The following is a 23,500-nucleotide window of genomic DNA, read 5'->3' as shown; positions in this document are numbered from 1 at the left end:
AGTATTAATATGAAAAGTTTATTGTATTTGTTTGTTTTCATTTTTAGTTCCAGAAATGTGATATTTCTTAGTATTAATATAAACAGTTTGTTTGGTTTTATTCTGAAGAAATAAAATAAAATATTAATAAGAAAAATGTTAGTTCAATTTTATACGATTAATAAGGCATAATAAAATTAATTTGATGTTTGCAATATAATTATTTATTATCACTGACTCAATTTTCTTATACATGTTATAATGTAAGTAATCGTTCATGTTATAATGTAAGTAATCGTTCATGTTATTATGTAAGTAATCGACATAATTCGTCACGTCTTTGCATTCCATTTTCCAACTCTCTTGGCACGTCATTATCGATTTCAATATGTATATTTTGTGCTTCAATATCAGGATATTCAGGATTTATTGGCGGTTCAAAAAATTGTAATTCCTGTACATTTGCCATATTGTGCAACACACAGCAGGCATATATTACCTGTACCATTCTTATTATATCTCTTAATTTAAAGTGATATAACTGTCTGAATCGTTGTTTAAGACATCCGAATGCGTTTTCAATTATTACTCGACACGAACTTAATTTGCGATTAAAAATTCTTTGGGCACGTGTCAAGTGACCATTGTCTCTGTACGGTACTATTAACTCTTTCAGACAAGGATATGCACTATCACCCAGTAAGAAATAATTATCTGCAAAAAATTTTTTTCATAATGGAATATTAATTATTGCTATTAATCAAGAGATCTGTTGCGAGTATTCAGAAGCCTTAAATACGTCTTTTATTATATTGTGTTTCTTACTTCCACAAAGTTCATGTAGGTCGTCACGTATTGATGAATTTCGAAACACTCTTGCGTCGTGCACGGAACCAGGATATCCCACAAAAACATTTATAAATTTCATTTCATGATTTACAGTTCCTTGAATGTTTAACGAAAAATATTGTTTTCGATTTATATACGAATCAGGATCTTCTACTGGTTTGTCAATCCTGACATGAGAGCCATCAATAGCACCTAGAGATAAAATGTCATATAAGTAACGTGTTGCCATGTAATACAAAATTTTAAGATATATAAATGTTAATCTATTACCAATTATATTAGGAAATCTTTTTGTTTCTTCATAAAAAGTAGCAGTTTCTCTTTTCTCAGCTGCAGTGGGATATTTGATAACATTAGGCGCAAGAGACACAAGAAATTCAGAGACTCTACTAATAATTTGAAATATAGTAAAGTGCTAATTGTAATTCCAAATCTGTCTGCTACGTCTCTGTATGACGCACTTTGATGACCTACGAACCACAAGAAACATAAGATATGTTTCTCGGCCGTTATTTTTAAACGTCCTGTAAGATCTGAAATATAATACATACGAAGTGTTATGGATATTTTATATAACATTAAATTTTAAAATTAAAAACATTTTATTATGAAAGTAAAATTTTTCTTTCTACTTTTTTTATGTTTTACAGAATAAAATTTCTACATTTTTTACAAACAAAAGTTAAAAATAATATAAATTGTTATAATAATACATACTTTCCATGGAAGTAAAAATATCCGATATACTGAATTGATCTATCAGACCATATGCTACCTGTCTTGAAAGACGAAAATGCATTATAAAGTCAATATTGTTATAATTATTAACAATATTTTTTATATAATTATATATTTTAATATGGTGTATTTTCTGGATCATCCCCAGAATTGGATGTAATAATTGTAACATATTTTGATCTACAAACAGATAATACAGGTTACAGTTAGATTGTCCTGAGATTTATGTAATAATATAAATTAATAACAATAAATTTTGTATATTTAGTCATATATTACAATCATCGTCTGCATCTATAATCGGTTGTAACGGTGGCATTATAATAAAATCTTCTTCGTCTTCCGAGGAATCCGATAATGCTAAGTTACGCGCCATGTTGTTTACTGCACTCTGGCGTTTTTTTATTCTTTATTGTACTTTTGCACTGATGTGAACTAGTACTGTACTAGCCCTATCCAGTTCAGTTCAGTTCAGTTCCGTTCAGTTTTAGTGCAGTTCTCGTGCAGCGAAAACGAACAAACCTATTGACGTGAAATGTAATAGGTGCTGAAAGTGTGCACCATGCGCATCAAATCGGCTGAAGGCCCCGTATCTTTTATGTAATGCCGTAAATCTTAACAAAGCGTCATGAAATGACTGAATATAAGTTAAATGAGAATTGTTTCCCGGGTGAAAATTATCTCTATGTGTTTCAATCGGCTTAAGGCCTGTGTAAGTGTAGCTAGTGCTGTAAAGTGTAAGGAAGGTGTAATCGGTAATAATGCTTTTTAAAATACGTGTTATTGCTGTAAATACTCAGGAATTCATCCTGTTCGTTGTCAATGCAAGTAGTGTAATTAAAATAAACGCATAATATAAAATATGTCGAATTATCGACGCTGGCTGGAATTATTCGCAATTATATTAACTTAAATCTAAAGATGAATAGTAAATATTATTTGACTCGACTGTCACTCGCGGATCAATCGCGGATCGACTCCTGTGCTTATGATTAATATATAAATTGTAAATAAAGTGTAAAATGTAAGGACTATGTCCGTGTTAGGAAAACATGTAAGTATAGGGAAAAATATGATAACTGAAATTATTATAAACTCTGTGAACTTCATGGTAAATGATTTTAAGGTAGATAATAAGGTTCTGGCTTTACTTTATGTGAATATGTCAATAAGAGAATGCAAACTACCGCAGTGGCAAATATGATAAATAAAAATGATAAAATTATTATTCGAAATTTATCTGGGTCCATTTCATATGAATTTATCTTTGTTCTAGGAATAGGATTTAATTGTAGAGGTAAATATCGCAATGTGTGTTCGTTTTATGTATGACAATGTCAATCTTTATTTAGTGTAACGTTTGTACTCTGTAGTGTAAAGGGTGTAATAGAGGTGTATATCTCTTTCATGGTAACCTTAATACTAACGTGTTGGCTCGTTGCCTTGTAACGAAAATAAAATAATAAAACCTTCGCCCTTCACTTGGCCAAATATTAATATCGTGTTTTAAACTTAAAAATGACTAGAATCTATCTCGTGATAATAAAATAAAATAAACGCTCATAAAATAAATCAATCAAGTACATGGAGTAAAAGGGAATTATAAATTAGTGTACACCTGCGTGTGTATCACTACTCCTGCTTGGCCTGACTGGTCGTCATCCTCGGGTTGCGGCTCCTGCTGCACTGTTTCTGGCGTAGCAAATATTTGAGACCCGGGCGACGTCGTCTCCACGATTCTCGCCACTCCCGCTGTCATCAGCCTCTGCACCTCCTCATCCGGAAGTTCTTCGTACCGCACTGTCTCGGTGGCACTCTGGTGTGTCGTCGGGCCTCCCTGAGTCTCGGCTGGCTGCTCTCTCGTCTCTTGGTGCACCTCAACCGGCTGCACCTTCTGCACCTCATGCTCCCCTCGTACCTGGCTGGCGTTCTCGGGGTCGTGGGATATGCTAGGCGTCTCCACGGATGGTTCCCGGCTTAAATGGGAAACGGGTGCTTTAGCATGCGGTTCCAAGGGAAGATTCAATACGTCGTAATGTAAGTATAAAAAAAAGTTTAATTTCTTAGTGTTAAAATAAACAATAAGAAATATATAAATTACTTTTTTCAAGTATTACCAGTGCAAACATTGCAACTTTTTGTTGCCACAAAAAAATTTTAATTTAACGGAACACTCATGCTTTGCCGACATTGATTTTGCAAAAGAAGATATTTATGTGGACGACGCAAATGTTATATTTATAGGTTTGCTTACATTCTTAACAACATTTATCATTTCCTATATTTATAATTCTTCATATAATTTATATCAAAAATGCATAATAAATATAATTATCATTGTATCAATACAGCTTCAGTAGAAAGTAATAAAGAAGATGGTACAACAAAAAAAACATCTGTTAAACATAAAAATAAAGAGGACAAACTGTGGGGTTTATACGATGAGATACTCATCGAAGGTTTACGAACCAGGCCATGTTTATGGAATCATAGAATCCCTGTTGAGGAAAGAAGTCCCTTATCTGTGAAAGAAGCGTGGTTGGAAATAAGCAAGGAACTGGAAGGTAAATATTTTATGTAACCATAATTTTTATATCACTTACAATTTTTTTAAATAAAACTTTTGTTATTAAATTTTTAATAATGAGTTATTTTTATGAGACTCTTCGAGAGTGTAAATTCTTGTACATTAATACTATTTAAATGAGTATGTGTTGTATCGATGAACCAAAAGCCTATGATATTAAATTGACATTTCAATGAGCTTCTATAAAAAATTCTTTCAAAATATTTATTCATTAATCTATTGTAGATAAGTTCGATGTAAATAGTATTAAAAAGCGCTGGAGAAATCTCCGTGATTGCTATATGAAAGCAAGAAAGAAAGTGACTGCATACAAACCAAGTGGTTCAGCAGCATCAACTTCAGATAAAAAGAAAGATGCAGGTTTTCGCTTTTTTGACCAAATGCAATTTTTAAATGATTCCATAATTTCAAGGCCGTAAGTAGTATTCCATCAATAATAATGCACATTTTATACAACTTTTAAGATAATTATGTCTTTAAAAACTTTACAGTTCTGTAAGTAATGTTTCAAAAGAACCTGAACTGGTGAATGATGCCCTAGACACCGACGATTACTCCAATACAATGCAAGAACATGATGATACAATGCAAGAACATGATGAGAACAGTATTGCAGATAGCCAAATGATCGAAGAGAATAATACAAATGACAGTACTTTTGGAGTAGGAAAAAGTGTGTCTCGTACAAGTAGTATCTCTTTGCATCATGAAAAACGTAAGTTTGTTATGCCCTAAATAACGCAAACAATTTAAATAAATAATCCATGGAATATGATAATAGAATGAATCAAAATAGATTTATATGGTCATAAATACAACTGTATTGTTTTCGACATTTGAATTGTATATTATTATGCATATTATATTGTAAATAAATGTAAATAATTATTTGTTTTAGGGCGAAGAACACAATCAGGTGATCCAGAATTCAAAAAAGATTTGATGAAAATTTTTAGTCAAACCACACCTGCTGATTGTATTGAAGGGTTTCTGATCCAGTTAGGAGATATTTTAAGAAGATTACCCTACAAGGATTCTAGATTATTACAAATGAAAATTATGAATAATGCGTTAGAAGCTGAAGAAAAAGCAGGTCTCTTAAATGATTAGTTCTTTAATATGTAATCTGTTTATGCTTTTTATATTTATATTTGTAATAATTATTAAGTACAATACAATAGAAATAGTGTGTATAAAAAAGAAATTTAACTGCGTTAATTTTATAATACTTTAATATAATTTTATAATACAATAAAAAGCTTTATTACAATACAAAAAAAATAAAAGCTAAAAGTCGTTATTTTCAGCTTTCTCCCATTGCCATTCTACTGCACCTTTATTGAAAAAATAATTAGCGAATCTTTCCCTGTAAATCGTTGGCAAATTACGTGAAGTTAGACCTTGGTTAATTCTGTTTGGCAAAGTTGTTAAGCATGATGTTTGCTGCTTGTCGTAATCATTGTAACACAAATATTGTCTTTCTTGAGGACGCTTTTTCATTTCGTTAGTAATAACGAAATTATGTAAACATATTGTAGCTAATATAATCTTGTTTGCTCTGGAAATGGAGGTATTTATAGGCCTACGAAAGATTCTCCATCTTGCTACCAAAATGCCAAAGGCATTTTCAATGATACGCTTTGCTCTGCTGAGACGATAATTGTACACCTTTTTTCTTAAGTCAAGGTTTGATCTTCTTGGATAAGATTGCATCAAGTACGGTGCTAAAGGATATGCTTCGTCGCCAACCAAAACATATGGCAGCTCCCTTTCACCAACTGGAGCAGGCGAAGGTACATTTAAAGTGTTTGAATGTAATCCCGATTGTATACTGATATCAGCAAACACTCCACCATCGCTGCGACGACCTTCTGCTCCAACATCAATCAAAATGAATCGATAGTGTGCATCGGAAACACCGGTAAAATTAATGCTGAAATTTTTTTTATAATTGAAGTAAGTGGAACCACTATGTGGAGGAGCCTGAAATGTAATTAAGCATTTATAACATATTTGTATCAATATACCTTAAATAAAGAAAAAGCTAAAATTAATTATTACCTCTATTACCATGTGCCTTCCATCGATCGCTCCAATACAATAAGGAAAATTCCACAGTTCTTCAAAATTTTCCGCTATCTTTTTCCATTCTTGTGTACTTGGTACAGGCATAACTATATCTTTTAATGTTTTCCAAATTTCATTACAAGTTTCATGCACAATTTTAGAAACTGTGTTTGGAGCAACTCTAAAGACATATCCTACAGACTTCATGCTATCACCACTAGCTAAATACCTAATACAAATTTCAAGCCTTGTTCGAGAAAGAATTGGTTCCCTTATAACACATTCTTTTTCAATTTTAGGACCCACTAACAAGGGAACTACCACAACTGTCCGGCTCCGATTTGAATTTCCTTTAAGTATGTTGTTAAACACAAAAATCCAACAGACACGTATTTCTTTATAGGGGCCCTAATTCATCTTTAGGGGGTGAAACACCCCTTCGAAAAAATCGGTTTTTCTCTTTCGGGCCGAATATCTCCGAAACTATACGAGATAGAAAACTTCAAAAATGAAAATTAAATGGCTTTAAAAGTACTTTGAAATAATGACAAAATAATTTTTTTATTTCTTTTATTTTTAAATATACCCCCGCCACCAATACATTTTTTTCAAAACTTTAAAAATTTTTTATTACCAAATAAGAGGTTATTTTTTTACGAATTCAACCATATATGATAAAGTTATGTTACGATAAACCATTTTCAAGAATTAATTACAAACGCCTCCGTATATACGCTATCCATGCTCATCCGTACTATGTGCGTAAGTAATTATTGTCGAAGCAATAAGATATATAAAAAATGTTGTAAGTAAAATTTTTATAGTTTTCTATATGCTTTATAATTGTATATATGTATATAATATATATTTAGGTTTTCTAAAAATGTAATAATTTTTAAAATACTCCCAGCCTTGTTATTATTTCTTTGACATTTACACATAACATTATTGACATAATGTTATTGACATTATTTCTTTGACATTTGCACACATAATATTATTGCGCACATAAAATAAGAAAATCATTTTAACACATTGTACACAACGTTATTGCGCACATACATTTTGCACACATAATATTATTGCGCACATAAAATAAGAAAATCATATTAGCACATTGCACACATAACGTATTACATACATACACTTTGCACACATGACATTATTGCGCACATACACATTGCACACATAATATTATTGCGCACATAAAATAAGAAAATCATATTAGCACATTGCACACATAACGTATTACACACATACACTTTGCACACATGACATTATTGCGCACATACACATTGCACACATAATATTATTGCGCACATAAAATAAGAAAATCATTTTAACACATTGTACACATAACGTTATTGCACACATACACTTTGCACACATGACATTATTGCGCACATACACATTGCACACATGACATTATTGCGCACATACACATTGCACACATAATATTATTGCGCACATAAAATAAGAAAATCATTTTAACACATTGTACACATAACGTTATTGCACACATACACTTTGCACACATGACATTATTGCGCACATACACATTGCACACATAACGTATTACACACATACTATAAAAATTTTACTTACAACATTTTTTATATATCTTATTGTTTCGACAATAATTACTTACGCACATAGTACGGATGAGCATGGATAGCGTATATACGGATTTGTTTGTAATTAATTCTTGAAAATAGTTTATCGTAACATAACTTTATCATATATGGTTGAATTCGTAATAAAATAACCTCTTATTTGGTGATAAAAAATTTTTAAAATTTTGAAAAAAATGTATTGGTGGCGGGGGTATATTTAAAAATAAAAGAAATAAAAAAATTATTTTGTCATTATTTCAAAGTACTTTTGATGGCCATTTAATTTCCATTTTTGAAAAGTTTTCTATCTCGTATCGGTTTCGGAGATATTCGGCCCGAAAGAGAAAAACCGATTTTTTCGAAGGGGTGTTTCACCCCCTAAAGATGAATTAGGGCCCCTATAAAAAAATACGTGTCTGTTGGATTTTTGTGTTTAACAACATACTTAAAGGAAATTCAAATCGAAGCAGGACAGTTGTGGTAGTTCCCTTGTAAGACAAACAGTTTATCAAAAATATCCACCTGCATTCTGAAATAATTAAAATACAAGGATGGATCTGTTGTTCTTAACATTGTAACTAAATTGTCACGTTCTCCTTGAAGAAACCGTTGTTTCACAGTATAAATTGGCCTAACCCATACACTTCTTTCAACTTTCTTTTTCGACATTGTTTCGTACAATATAAAAAGTTTGGTTAACGTTGATCTCATTTTCTCCTTTCGATAAGGTAACATTGGAGTTTTCACATAAAATTTCATAAAAATTTTAATAGCTTCTTGTAACATAAACAATTTATTATCCATTTTTAATCTTTGCTCCAGAATTCTAGACACAGATCAACAATGACGCATAGGGGAGACCGGGGCCTAACCGTCGCCGGGGTTGAACCGTCAAATCAAATATCTCGGAACCTGTATATTGTGCGAACTCGCTATTAACATTGTAAACGCTGCTTATGGTACCCATGTGACCAACGGAGTTTCGGCAGGTTACCTGCCGTGTTATGATTTTTACGAGGGCAAACGTGTTTTCGGAAGGTGAAAGTTACATTTTCTGCGCGTGGAAATTTTGTAATATCTGCAATAACATTTGCTCTCCAAATCTCGAGGTACGTGATTATAAAGAGTAATGCATGCTGAACACGAATCCAGTGTAGTTTTTTCATTATCGTTGATGTCTAATATTTCGTGGGCGATCAAACCTGAAACTTGTGTTTGGGGTTAATCCGTCAGTAAGCAGTCCGGGTGCATTTCCAAGGCATTTCCAGGCTCACTGCATATGGAATATGGATGAGACGGGAATTACAACCGTTCAGACACCGAATAGAGTCATCGGACGTCGAGGAGTGAAACAAGTCGGGCGAGTGACTTTTGCGGAAAGAGGAACCCTCGTAACTATTTTTTAATAATGTTTCGCATAAAAATTTTAAATAAATTTTTATATTTTTTTCTTAAAAAACAATTATTAAGATGTATCTTATCATTTTTCAGGATTAGATGTACGTATATGTATTGAAAATGCAGTGTGACGGTTAAACCCCGGCATTTTTGAGATTTCAATTTTTCCACCGTTGTCGTTTTTGCTCTATACCGGTTAAACAAAGCGACGTAGATAAAAATTTCCTATATAAATTTTGTAGCTAAAGGTTTACTCTTTACAGTGGTACACCACATTTAACTAAAATTATTTATTTTCTTGTTAAAAATCGGCACCGAAAAAAAACTGACGGTTAGGCCCCGGTCTCCCCTACGCAAGATTTTAGTGTGCCCTGTGCACACGATACGGGAAAATGACCAAAAATGCGTTATAGAATTCAAAAATAATTTTTGTAATAATATAATTCTAAATAAAATTTATTCAATACTATCGCAGTAATGCTTATTTCAATATTTGAAATAGTATACTTGAATAAAATTAACAAATATTACTGTTTTGGTTAAATAATTATGTCTTAAATTATATATTTATTTCCCGGAACGCGTCATTTTCGGGTCTTTCACGCACTATGTGCACAGGGCACGAAATACATGCGGGATAGAAAAATGCGGAAGAGCGCTGATTGGCTGTTCGAATCACGCATCCTCTGTTCCGCATGCTGATTCCCGTATCGTGTGATTTCACCCTAAGCGGTGGCGAGACCGATAGAGTGAGCGTGGTTGCAGGTGGCGCTACTCGCGTCTGGTAACGCGCTGCAACGCGAGAGTATTATTCTGTAATTCCATTTTATAATAAATAGTGTGTTATTTTGAAACGGTCCTATCTCTAGACGTACACCCAACATTGGTCCTTCGAGCCGGATTGCGAAATTCGAGACAACGGTAGTGAATACAGTCCACACAAAGCGACGTGCAAGAAAGTGAGGTTTATTCTAGAAACCATGGCCGAGACAACGAAGCTTCGCAAGCAACGAGGAACGATTAAGGCTAAGTTGACGAGGCTCAAGAGCAAGGTTGAGCAAGTTCAAGAAGAGCTAGTGACTCGAGAGGAAATCGAGACATACCTTGCGAGGCTAGAAAAGATTCACCGTGATTTCGAGAACGTGCAGCGTGAAATCAACAATAGCACGGAGGGCGAGTCCACCGAGGGAAACGCAGCGGAAGAAGCGGAATACGAGAAAAGGTATTTCGAAATAAAGATCAAGCTCAAGCGATGGCTATGCGCCGAGAACGCGCGGAAAATCGAGTCACGTACGTCCACGAGCGAAGAAGTGCTATCGAGCGTGTTACAGCAACAAGGTGAGCTCATAAGACTAATGAGCATACGAAATGACGGTTTGCAGGCGTCGGGTAGCAACGGTGACGCGATCACAAGACTTTTCGAGGAACAAACGCAGTTTCTTCGTACTATCTCGAACGCGAGTGTCGCAACCAATCCGGAATCGCGAGTTAAGTTACCGGTAGTGAAACTTCCGACGTTTGACGGCCGGATGGAGGAATGGAAGCGTTTCGCGCGGAGACTTTCCAATCGTTGATACACTCGAACGAGAACATTCCAAACATTCAGAAATTCCAGTATTTGGTTACATCGTTGAGTGGCAGTGCAGCCAAGATCATCGAATCCATCGAATTAACCGACGCGAATTACACGATTGCATGGGATCTGCTGAAACGGCGGTTCGGCGATCCGAGAGCGATAAAGAAAAAGCATATTCAGTGCCTTTTCAAGATGCCGAAGGTAGAGAAGGAATCTGCCGCTGCAATTCGAGGCTTGGTGGATTACACATTAAAACATCTGCGAGTGCTGAAGTCATTGAATCTGCCGACGGATGCGTGGAGCTGATACACATGATCGAGTCGAAACTTGATGCGACAACTCTACGTGGCTGGGAGCAGAACGCGAATACGGTTGATGCAACTCTAACTGATTTCTTGGAGAAGAGATGCCAGACGCTTGAGAGAATCGAAGTAATGTCGAAGGACAAGGAGGTTACACGACGGGCCGAATCTGACAAGCAGAAGACAAAGGCTCACGGTCACGAAAAAACCACGGCAGCTCTGGCCAATACTACGGAGGCTGGAAAATGTTATTTGTGTCACGGCGATCACCTCATGTATCGTTGTGAGAAATTTCTAGCGTTATCGGTCGACGATCGGCTCAACGAGATCCGCCGACTGAAACTCTGCACCAATTGCCTGCGCAACGATCACTTCGTAAGAACGTGCAAGATGGGATCGTGCCGGGAGTGTTCGAGGAGACACAATACATTGTGTCATCGTCCGGCAGCAGACCAGGTTCCTCAAGGCGAGAAGAACAAGAACGAGCAGACGATCCAGGCGTCAGACGACAAGGACAAGATGAGCAGCAATGTCGTTGTTCACCACGTGATGAACGGCCCAGCGGGGAAACACGTGCTCATGGCTACCGTGTTGATCAACGCAGCCCATCCAAACGGGTCCATTGTGCCATTACGTATCCTTCTAGATAGCGCAAGCGAGGCGCACTTTATCACACATTCGGCGTGTAATCGGCTAGGCATGAAACGCGACCGAACTTCGGAGATAATTACGGGATTAAGCGGGACCGAGAGCGTCGTGAGTCAATGTTGCGAGGTTATCATACGGTCGAGATATTCTAACGTTACCGCAAATGTCCGCAGTTTTATCGTGCCGAAAATTACTAAAATGTTACCGTCAGTGGATATAGATTATAAAGAGTTCAAGATTCCGTCGAACATCAAGCTCGCGGATCCAGAGTTCCACAAACAAGGTTCGATTGATATGCTCATCGGAGCAGAGTTCTTTTTTGATTGGCTAGAAACGGGGAAAATCGAGCTCGGTAGTAATTATCCGGTATTACAAAACACGAGATTTGGATGGATAGTTGCCGGGACATTTCCACGCGCACCAATCGCGTCGCTAACATGCCATCGCGATGCAATTACTACGTTAACTTGTTCGTTGGAACACTGCGAGACACTAAATCAAAACATGAGTAGATTTTGGGAACTCGAGAATTACGGCTCTAATGCGATTTCACTTAGATCGGGGGAAGCTCGAGAGAGTGATGAGTTTTTCGATAAAACAACCACACGCACCGACGAGGGACGATTTATAGTACGACTTCCGTTTGTCGAGAATCCGAAAACGCTAGGCGAATCTAGAGAGATAGCGTACAAACGTTTAATGCAATTAGAGCGGCGTTTCAAGAATGACGAGATATTGCATGATAGATATGTAGAGTTTATGCGTGACTATCTTGCGACCGGACATATGTCACCGGTAACCGAATCGAATCAAGACTACGAGCTTCGGGTAGTTTATTTACCGCATCATGGCGTGATCAAAGAGGAGAGCACAAGTACGAAACTGCGTGTCGTATTCGATGCGTCAAACAAGACAAGTTCTGGGAAATCGCTCAATGATATTCTCCGTGTAGGACCTACGAAACAATGTAGTTTAGTTGTAATTGTTAGTCGATTTCGGTTTTTCCTAGTCGCAATAACCGGAGATATTCGACAAATGTACCGACAGATGCTCGTGCACCCGGACGATCGAGATTGTCAGCGGATTAATATCCATAATTGGAGATTTACTCCAGATGAACCGGTTCAAGAATTTCGCCTAAATACGGTTACATATGGCAAAGCGAGTTCACCTTATTTAGCGGTAAATTGTACTTTTAAGTTAGCAGAGGAGGCCAAACGCAAGTATCCAATGGCAGCGCTAATGTTGTTCAAGCAAACATACATGGATAACACCTTGAAAGGTGCGAACAGCGTCGAGGAAGCCGCGTTGCTGCAGGAGCAGCTCACCGAGATATTGCGGTCCGGAGGATTTGAAACCCATAAATGGTGCTCCAGCCGCGCAGAAGCTCTAGAGAAGGTGCCTCCACATTTGAGAGAGGATACCCACAATGTTAATATCGACGCTAACGACACGATAAATATGCTTGGGATCAAATGAAACCCCAACAACGACCAAATTCAATTCTTCGTGCACGAGATGGAATCAGCGAGGACTAAGAGATTTTGTCAGCAATCAGCAAGTTGTTTGACCCACTCGGTCTCATAGGACCTGTATTAACGTCAGCGAAGCTTATCATGCAGAAGACTTGGCGAGTTAAATGCAACTGGGACGAACCTCTGCCAGATCCGCTAGCGGAGAGGTGGGAACAGTTTCGAAGAGATCTAAATGCAGCCGAGGCACTCAGCATCCCGAGAAGAGTTATTCCAAGCGAAACAACAGCAAAAATATATTTACAAGGATTCTGCGATGCATCCGAGGGGGCGTATGGAGCGTGCATATATGTCCCAGCCGTAAATAAAAACGATGTAATTACTTCTAGATTGTTGTGCTCCAAGTCGCGAGTGGCACCAATTAAGCCAATGTCTATAGCCAGAATGGAGCTGTGCGGTGCAGTCTTGCTAGCTCGTTTGATGATTGACACTCAAGAGAATTTGAGAGTGCCCATTGACGGTATGTACGCATGGTCGGATTCTAAGGTAGTATTATGGTGGATTCGAGGTGACGTAACGCGATGGAAACCCTTCGTGGCAAATAGAGTAAATGATATAGTCGAGTTATTGCCAGCCAAACATTGGAACTACGTTAAGGGGACAGAAAATCCCGCTGATATAATCTCACGAGGTGCTACTCTTCGTCAACTCAGGGACTCCGAGCTGTGGTGGTCCGGTCCGAAGTGGTTGCGAGAAGATCTGTCATCGACGTGCGGAGGTCTTCCAGATTTCGATCCGCCAGAGATTGCTGAGGAAATACGAGTAGAAGAGCGAAAGAATGCAAATGTCTGTGCTATGACTAGTAGCGAAGATTCGATAATTCAAGGGTTGATCGACAAACTCTCATCATTAACTATGATCGAACGCGTGTTGGCGTACTGTTTGCGCTACATATTTAATCTCCAAAAGAAACCGGGCGAACGAGATTTGTCAAGATTGTCGGTTTCCGAGTTGCAGACGGAACATTATGGTCTCGTTCGGCACGTGCAAGCTACCAAGTTCGCCGACGAGATCACGGATATAAAGAAGAATCGTGAATTGCGAGCAAGCAGCAAGATTCTACAGTTACTACCATTCCTGGACGAGAAGGGAGTTCTCAGGGCGGTCGACTCCAGTATTCGTCATGGCCGTTCAATCGAAGGCATTCCATAATTTTGCCGTCTGGAGATCGATTCTCAAAATTATTGTTCGAGAGAGAGCATCGTCGTTTGTTACACGCTGGTCAACAACTCTTGTTGTCTTCTATAAAGGAGCGATATTGGCCACTCAGGGGGCGCAATTTGGCGAGACAAGTTTGCCACGAGTGCATTCGTTGTGCAAGAATTAATCCACGAAGGATATCTCAAGTAATGGGACCCTTGCCGAGCGAGCGAGTACGTCCCAGCCGAGCATTCACAGTCACCGGCGTCGATTTCGCCGGCCCCATAACAACGCTTGTCAACAAGGGTCGAGGATGGAAGACAAACAAATCCTACATTGCTCTGTTCATTTGCTTCGCGACGAAGGCAATTCACTTGGAGGTTACGAGCAAGCTTACAACCGCGGCATTTCTAGCAACACTCCGTCGGTTTATTGGTAGGAGAGGACGTCCACAGAAACTCTACAGCGATAACGCAACGAATTTTGTTGGCACCAATCGAGAGTTGAAGGAGGTATACCAGTTTGCTCAGGTTCAAGCTGAGGGAATTGGTGAGGTTGTGACCGGACGGAAGGTCGGTAATGCCACGACTTGATATTTTAACGAATTATTCACGGTCGCCGCTCGGTTTTCTCTGTGCCCACCGAGAAAGATATTAATAAGCATGCCACTGACCCTTTCGATGCCCTTGCTATTCCCCTTTCTGTTTCAGGTTCTCTTGATGGATCGCTGCTGGACTGCCGCTGGACCGTCGCACAGTGGGGCGACCGGCCCGAATCTCGGACAACGCATTGTACCGACTAGAAGCGCTGAGCTAAAAAAAGACTGTATACTGATTTAAATCATTTTAAATGTTGCAACATAAGTTAATGTAATACAAAAGTAATTCACGGGTATAATTAATATTTTTAGTATGTTTAAAAAAAATATGTTGTACATTAACAATAAAATATATTAGATTTACGTTAGACTCATATTAGATTCGGTAATTATGTTGAGTTTATATAATTATTATTAATTTTATATCAGAATAATAGCTACTTATTACTTTTTAGAACAGAACGATTTGATATAATAAAATTAATTGGAATATGCATTTAAAAATATTTTATTTGAATTTTGCGTTAATTTACATCGTTTTGCGCGTACACTTGGCGCGAGACACTACATACCGTGTTTCTTGATTCGAAAAATTAGTTTGTTGAAATATTAAAATAAGTCACTATATTATTCATTTTCTTCTGTTATATCGCAGCTAAGTAAGTTCTTCACTTCCTCTGATAGTTTTTTTTTATTCTTTACTTTCATAAATCCTTGTAGACTTGATATTAGAGGATCGGAAGCGATTAATAAAGTGTTTAATATATCTTTATTAGTGAGTAGACGAGACATTTTTCTTGAATGTCGTTCTCGATACATCTTAAATTTTTTATTATTCGCCTCTTGGGCTTCTTCGGATAATTGACCGATCGGGAGAATGGCATACCTACCTAATAAATTCAGCACCATGAATCAAAATTTTATGCACCGTAATTGGCATATAGTACCAATTATATAGGTGTACATACAGCTCCGCAGTTTCTTTGGCATAAGCCGAAAAATTTATTATATTTATTTTTTCCCCGGATGCGATTGCCTGTAATATCACTGCAAAGCGGCGAATTAAATTTTCGTCTAATCCAGTTATCTCTGCGGTTAGAGCTGGATTGTCAAAAAATCTCCTGGCAGTATTGCCATCATTGGTAGTTCCCGTTCCCTGTTTTACTAGATCAATTATTAGTCCTAATTTTATTTTAAATTTATTTTGTATTAAAAACTTGTTATTCTTTTTAAACTGAATCTGCTCCTGGGTTACTGTTTTCCATTTCTTAAAAGGGAGATTATAACTAATATGTAATAAACATTCCATGCACCGTATTCGCGCATGAAGTGGCGATATACCAAACTTTAAATTTTCGTTCTTTGTGGAAATGGAATAAACTTTTTGCAGATTATTAGTGTCTTTCGATGTAATTTTGCAAATATAACATCGCATTGCTGATGTAGTATCCGTCACTGCATTGCAGACTTTTCCGTCTACCATTGTCATAACCATTGTGTGGTTGACTGTTATTCCGTTATCACATTTCGAAGGAATAATAGATCTTATTTGTGACTCTATTTCTTCCACTTCTTCTTTAATAACTTCTGTCGTTTCCCGTTTAAATTCAAATTTAATTGGTCTACAGAATCGGGTTGAAGATGACCGTTCATTGTGCCATATAACTATATCTGAATCAACGACTCGTAATTCAATCGGCACAAGATTTGACATAAAAATGCTAGAGTCATTATTTGAATCGTCCAAACTTTCATACCTCTGCTTATATGTAGATTGGCCGGAAGCTCCATCCAAGCCCCATTTGCAGAACAAATCATAATGATTGTATTCAGATGTACGATTGCCCAACATCAAAATTAATCTTTTTGCTGTGTGATTTAGTAAACTTTGTAGCTGAATTTTTGCACCTTTCTCTGTAATTGTTATAGCATGTGGATCATCATTTGGGTAACAATCTTTCTTAGCTTTTTGAATTTGAAAGTAACTCGGAAAGCGATCTATTGCCGTCGCTCGAATCTGATTATACTGATGCCTGGTTAAGTGACTCGATATGAAAAGATTTAAAGCCTTTTCTTTAGATAAAAGTTTACTCGATTCACAAAAATTGGCGCAAAAATTTTTAATTTTTTCAATGTTTTGTCTATTATGCATCATATACTCTATTATTGCCTTTGTGTCAGTAGATTGTAACATTTTTTCAATAGCGAACAAAAGTACGTTGGGTGAAGCACGGAGTTCTTGTGTCTTCCTCCTTTTATGCCGATCTGAATATTCGTCAAATGATTTGCTTTGTCTTTTAATTGGAGCAAGCGTACATGTAACGGATGAGGATGAGAGAATTTCATTCAATATAGCTTGTGGATATTGAAATTCTTTTTGTAACCAAGCACTATTTCTGCTAAGAAACACCTGCTCGGTATAATTAGCAGCTATTCGTTTTGATTTCAAATGGTAACAAAACTTTCTTAAACTTTCAGCTAACTGAATTTTCGCAGCATCCGAAAACGATATTTTAAGATTATCCAATATCTTCTCGGTAAGGAATTTACAATCAAATATTTTGGCAGAACACATTATTGCATATAGATCGCCGTTTTTCTTTATATTATCCATAATGAAAAAAAAATAAGTAAAGATTTCCAATAATGCAATAAAATTTGGTGAAAAAGAACTGTTGATAGTTCTGAAAAAAACTTTTCATAGCACTGAAAAGTGCTGTTGATAGCTTGGAATGTACACAAAGTCAACTGAACGCGCACAGTTATAAAAAACAATGGTAGGCGAGCGTTGTGGGAGAGAGGCCAAATTCCGCTCGCTATCGCCTCGCTTTCTTTATATAGCTTACAGTGTAGTCGAGAGTGGGGATGAGATCGTCGCGCGTCGCTCTGTTCTTGCCTGGAGCGCATATTGCACACTAGCAGCATTATTAGAAAAATGACAATAAAAATAGTTCTGGGTCAAACTGGGTCGAGATTTTTTCAGGACTGTATAGTACAATAGTCAACCTTCATTTTGGCGTTAAACATTTTTCGGGCATTTTTGGGCAAAAAACTTTACACTAGTTTTAAGATGAGCTATATGTAAAACGAACAGCTTATGCTTTAAACACACGTCAATTAATACAGATGATAAATTTTGATATTTTAACATGAGTATCATTAATTAAGACCTTCTAAACAATAATAAATACGCAAAAAAAAATTAAAGGCATAGATTAATAAATAATAATGCGCGGAAACCGGTAAAAAAAACAGTGCTATTACACAGATACTCAAAAGTTCTAACTTTGGACGCAGCTTACAGATAATTATTATTCATTTTAAAAAAATGAAAAACGCCATAACACGCGAAATATATTCAAAAATAATATTTCATGGCTTTGAAGCTAATTTCCAAATTTCGCATTTTTACCCAAATGTCCGAGATCCGGGCCGGTCGCCCCACTGTGCGTCGTGGGACTGCCGCTGTGCACCGCGGGACTGCCTCTGGACTTTAGCTGGACCGCCACCGGATCACCGTTTGAACGCCGACAGGTAAGATGGGTAGATATTTCGGGATCAGGATCGTCGTGCCGGAACTCTCAATAACTATGCACTCGAGTCGTTTCGGGTAAAATAAGATTTATTTTCCTCTATCTCTCGATACAAGTTAATTTCCGCACGCGTAACCGCACTAGGCGAATAACACTGCTTCTACGTTCGCGATAATACTTAATACTACGCGTTGTCTCAACGTATTCAATTGTATAGCGGATTCGCTCCGTACGCGGGATTCTCGTTTGTTCGCAGACCGGCCGATACACGCGTCCGCACTGTACCATGTCTGGCGAGAGACTCCTCGATTGCTCGCCCTTCCTCGCGGTCGTTCTCGCTCGCTATCACGCATTCGCCATGTGTTATCACATGTTCCTATTGTGCGCGCTTTGTGTTCGCGGGCATGTTCGCTCGCCGTTCGTCGCAAACAAGTTTTTGCCTAACTTTCTCTTTCTTCTGAAAAGTTTCCATATATACTGGGTGTCCCGGTCGCTATCGCTGTTGTCTTACGGGTATACGTATTCGTTAGCATTAATTTTACGCTCGCGTTAACTAACTCTAACAATTTATTGCAACGTGGCGTCTTCCAAGCATCGCTAGCTTAGAAGGCCTCACGTTATTGCGGGGTTTTCCCCGCTGCCGCAGTGCCACACGCTCGTGCTGTACCCTCTCACCTTTTGGAAAATTAGATAGCATAAATATGCCGTTTTTACATTACGGGTGTGACGGGCGTGTGCCGCTGTGCTTACATTTCAATTTTCGTGTCGATCGGATGGATCGTTCGCTAAGTAGCTTCGCGTGGCTTGGAGGATGCTTTTAACCTTGGATTCGCTCTCCCCTGGTCTCGTGTATCTCAATTGTGTTTTCACTTTCGCGATACGCTTACTACCTCGCTAGTTCGCGGGGCGTTAGCCTGGCGTCGTAGCTGATCTGTTGGCAGTGTTCATTTTGTTCCCCTGAACGGTGAATTTACCTTTGTGCATCGTCTACCTTACACGGTTCGCTACTTATCGGGGCGTTGGTCGTACGTCGACGCCGACCTTATAGGGTTGTTCGCTGTGACCCGGTACACCCATTTCTGGAGTTCGTTCCAGGGGAAGGCCTCCGGTTTCTTACTTTCTGGGGCGTTGGTCGTACGACGTCGACCTTGATATCTTTGTGTTCCCCCGGTGACATCGAACGTGCCTACAGTCTTTGCGTTCGCATATCCCGCACCACTCGCTATTTCCGTGGGCAATGACTCTACGTGAGCGGCGCCTCGGTATTCGTGTCCTATGGACTCGCCCGAAGCCGATAATGCCCTCGGTTGTCGCGTGGGATTTCCCGTTCTCTAGTTCGCGGGGCAATGGTCCGCCGTTGACGGGAATGTGCGCGTTAACTTCGGCGTGACTTCTCGAAGCCATTGGTACCGTTTGTCCTCGTAGGAGATGCTGGGTTCGCTACTTCGTAAACCTGGTGCTCTATCGATATGGGGATTTCGCTAACCTGTGTACCAGGTTTCCCGGAGTCGATTCGCGTCGAGTACCCTTTACTTTCGCGTTTATCTCCATGGTTAAGTCGTGCTTCCGTAGCACCACTGTTGGCACCCCCTTCTCCATCCGCGCCATCTTGGACAAGATAGCCACCGGTATCGGCAATGGCGGCTCAATGCCGGTGATGACTGGGCCCCGCCCAGCCATCGGCTGCAAGGTGCTGTCCAACGAGAACATCGAATGGAAGTTTATACCCCCCTCTTCGCCACACATGGGAGGACTTTGGGAAGCAGGGGTGAAAGCTTGCAAACACCACTTGAAACGAGTTATGGGAAGCGCTCTATTCACCTTCGAGGAGCTTTCAACTATACTGATTCAGATCAAAGCCTGTTTAAATTCGAGGCCGTTATCCCCGTTATCGTCGGATCCGACTGACCTGCAGCCTCTCACACCTGCACATTTTCTGGTGAGAGACTCGATGACTGGGCTTCCGGATACGGACGTGACGGATATTCAAATCAATAGATTAGACCGTTGGCATCTAGTACAGCGAGTTCAGCAGGATTTCTGGAAACGGTGGGCGACGGAGTACGTCGCTGATCTGCAAGTTCGACCTAAATGGAAGAGGGAGCAGGCAAACCTCAAGGTAGGAGATTTAGTAGTTCTTCGCGACGAGAACTTTCTTCCGTTGAAATGGAAACTCGGCCGCGTTATAGAGTTGCACCCGGGCTACGATGGTTTAGTGCGGGTGGTCACAATCCGAACTGAGAATGGACATTTCAAGCGTGCGATAGCTAAGGTGTGCAAATTGCCTGTATCTTCAAATAGCGATGAAGAAATTAGCGTGCCTAATTTGGTGGGCGACATGTCTGAAGCGAGTTAGTTAGTTTGAACGGCGCGCGCGATTTAGTCCCTAGATCCGGGTCGATGCGGTGGCGCAATAGAGTAAGCGGTGGCGAGACCGATAGAGTGAGCGTGGTTGCAGGTGGTGCTACTCGCGTCTGGTAACGCGCTGCAACGCGCGCGATATTGGCCCGGTTTCACCAACGTGATTTAATCTAATCGGTCGATTAACTGTCAGAGTTGCCAACTGCTGAACATAATAAAACTGATTTTTGGTATTTATTTAGAATACGGGCCTGAACGCAAATATAGATAAAATTATGTTCAATCGACGCGTTTTTGCACGAAATGAAAGAATCTTGTAGATAAACGCGGCGGTCTGCCTCGCGAAGCGAGATATTAATCGTTAAAGTTGACGACTATTCGGGTTAGAAAATCTGACATATCGAAGAAATGCAGCGATACGAGCATCCGCTTTGGCCACTTGCGCATGCGCTGTGGCCACAATCACGTAATTTTAAAGAAATGAAGCGCGCCAATGTATCCTATTACGTACTCATAGCTGTCAGATTTGACAAAAATTATTTAACATGTTATTGTTTGATTTTATCCAACTAATGGCAAAGAAAGAAGATTTAGTGGATTACCTGATCCAACACGGTGTGTTGCCATCGGAAATTAATTGTGAGAAGTGTGGTGAAAAATTAATCATCAACAAAGAGACATTGCTGTTTTGATGTCGAAAAACGGTTCCCATAGCATCGTCACAAAAAAAGAAACGTGTCTCCAAACAATGCGATTACAAAAAAAGTGCCAAAGTAGGCACTTGGTTTGAAAATAGCAATTTGGAACTCGCTACAATCTGCAAAATTATAGCGAGTTTCCTTATGCTACGCCCTCCTCGACAGGAAGACCTCGAAGAAGAGCTTGGGATTTCTTCCAGCACGGTTGTCGACTGGTTCAGTTTTTGCCGTGAGGTAATATTTTAATATTGTGCACTAACTATATATATATATATAACGAAAATCACAACTTCTATAAAGCAGGGCATACACACGTGTGTGTGCCCTGCTTTAACGAAAATCACAACTTCTATAAAGCAGGGCACACACACGTGTATGTGCCCTGCTTTAACGAAAATCACAACTTCTATTTCGCTGCGCGTGCGGCCACGGAGCATGTGCATGTGGCCGCGGGGCATGTTCAGTGTATACATATATCAATATATTATTTTTTTTTAATATTTACAGGTCTGTGCATACTGGGCCGATAAGTGTAGTGCGAAACTTGGAGGTCCAGGACGCACTGTTGAAATCGACGAGGCAGAAATTGGCCATCGGAAATACAACCGTGGTCGTCTCTTGAAAGGCAATTGGATATTTGGAGGATACGAGCGAGAGTCGAAAAAGATATTTATTGTGCCAGTAGAAGATCGAACGGAGGAAACACTCCTGGCATGCATTAAGGAGTGGATCATGCCAGGAACGACAAATCTTTCAGATTGTTGGAAGTCCTATAATTGTCTTAACAGTGAGGGCTTCCAACATCTGACAGTCAATCATACGTACAACTTCGTCGATCCAGATACTGGTAAATAACGCTACGTAATTATAGTTACAATAAAAAAAATGCAAAAAAGAGTCTAGACGTACGCTTTTATATATTTTTTTACAGGCGCCCATACTCAGCACATTGAGCGTGTTTGGAGAGAAGTTCGAGCAAATATTCCAAAATATGGAACTCGATCGTACCATGTCGAGGGATATTTATTCAAATTTCTATTCAAACACGCTCATCCTAGGGCTGAGAGGCTAGACAACTTTTTTGACGTCATCGCTCAGATGTATCCTCCATTGTCCACTGTCGAGGCCGAGCAATCCCAATAAACGACATTTGGAGACACGTTTCAATATCGAAACAAGACTTTGTCCACACTTCTCACAATTATATATTAATTAAAATACACCGCGTTATAGATAACAAAAGCCTAATATATTTTTATATTTATTGAATTAATAGCATGTGTTTTGCATATATATTATACATTCTATATATTTGTTATTATAATAAATAATGTATTTCACGTTAATTATTTTGTAGTACTTTAAGAAAAGACGGACCCACAACCTCATTGATAAAATTATTTGAATAAAGGAAAGCGCAGTGACGCGCTTTAAACAGTTAAATACTTTTAAAGCGCGTCATCTAACCTATGTAGGTTAGTGACGCGCTTTAAAAGTATTTAAGTGTTTAAAGCGCCTCACTAACTTACATAGGTTAGATGACGCGCTTTAAAAGTATTTAACTGTTTAAAGCGCGTCACTAACCTACATAGGTTAGATGACGCGCTGTAAAAGTATTTAACTGTTTAAAGAGCATCACTAACCTATGTAGGTTATTGACGCGCTTTAAATAGTTAAATACAAAATATCTGCTTTAATGAAAATCACAACTTCAAAATAATACATTCAATTTTAATTATTTATTGGATTCATATTAATCTAACATTTCTCTATGGAAAACGCTGTAACTGTACACATGGCTGCGTCGGATTTGTCCCATATGCTACAAAGAATAAAAGAAGTAAAACGTGTGCAAGTAGAAACTTGCACATTGCTTCCTCA

General features: G+C 38.6%; 5 protein-coding genes and 1 pseudogene across 5 annotated transcripts; 5 read left to right on the top strand and 1 right to left on the bottom strand.

The window, feature by feature from the left end:
- Positions 1-191: 191 nt before the first annotated feature.
- On the bottom strand, positions 192-1,627 carry LOC139783554 (uncharacterized; annotated as a pseudogene).
- Positions 1,628-2,599: 972 nt separating this feature from the next.
- On the top strand, positions 2,600-5,263 carry LOC139783543 (uncharacterized). Its single transcript, XM_071722713.1, has 6 exons — positions 2,600-2,620; positions 3,678-3,810; positions 3,918-4,130; positions 4,379-4,568; positions 4,645-4,868; positions 5,052-5,263. The coding sequence occupies exons 1-6, from the start codon at positions 2,600-2,602 to the stop codon at positions 5,261-5,263; spliced, it is 993 nt and encodes a 330-aa protein (XP_071578814.1).
- Positions 5,264-11,118: 5,855 nt separating this feature from the next.
- On the top strand, positions 11,119-13,236 carry LOC139783542 (uncharacterized). The gene has a single exon (XM_071722711.1). The coding sequence runs from the start codon at positions 11,119-11,121 to the stop codon at positions 13,234-13,236; it is 2,118 nt and encodes a 705-aa protein (XP_071578812.1).
- Positions 13,237-13,373: 137 nt separating this feature from the next.
- LOC139783541 (uncharacterized) lies at positions 13,374-14,441 on the top strand. The gene has a single exon (XM_071722710.1). The coding sequence runs from the start codon at positions 13,374-13,376 to the stop codon at positions 14,439-14,441; it is 1,068 nt and encodes a 355-aa protein (XP_071578811.1).
- A 5,668-nt stretch (positions 14,442-20,109) lies between these two features.
- On the top strand, positions 20,110-20,916 carry LOC139783540 (uncharacterized). The gene has a single exon (XM_071722709.1). The coding sequence runs from the start codon at positions 20,110-20,112 to the stop codon at positions 20,914-20,916; it is 807 nt and encodes a 268-aa protein (XP_071578810.1).
- A 577-nt stretch (positions 20,917-21,493) lies between these two features.
- On the top strand, positions 21,494-22,762 carry LOC139783557 (uncharacterized). Its single transcript, XM_071722723.1, has 4 exons — positions 21,494-21,536; positions 21,636-21,853; positions 22,127-22,466; positions 22,551-22,762. Exons 1-4 carry the CDS (start codon positions 21,494-21,496, stop codon positions 22,760-22,762), a joined length of 813 nt encoding a protein of 270 aa, XP_071578824.1.
- The last annotated feature ends 738 nt before the right edge of the window (positions 22,763-23,500 follow it).

This window comes from Temnothorax nylanderi, unplaced genomic scaffold, assembly GCF_030848795.1.
Source record: "Temnothorax nylanderi isolate EJ_2023f unplaced genomic scaffold, tnyl_v1.0 TNYL_tig0513_pilon, whole genome shotgun sequence".
Lineage (NCBI taxonomy): Eukaryota > Metazoa > Arthropoda > Insecta > Hymenoptera > Formicidae > Temnothorax > Temnothorax nylanderi.
Note: the sequence above shows the minus strand (reverse complement) of the source record. Positions and strands in the feature narration are given on the sequence as shown.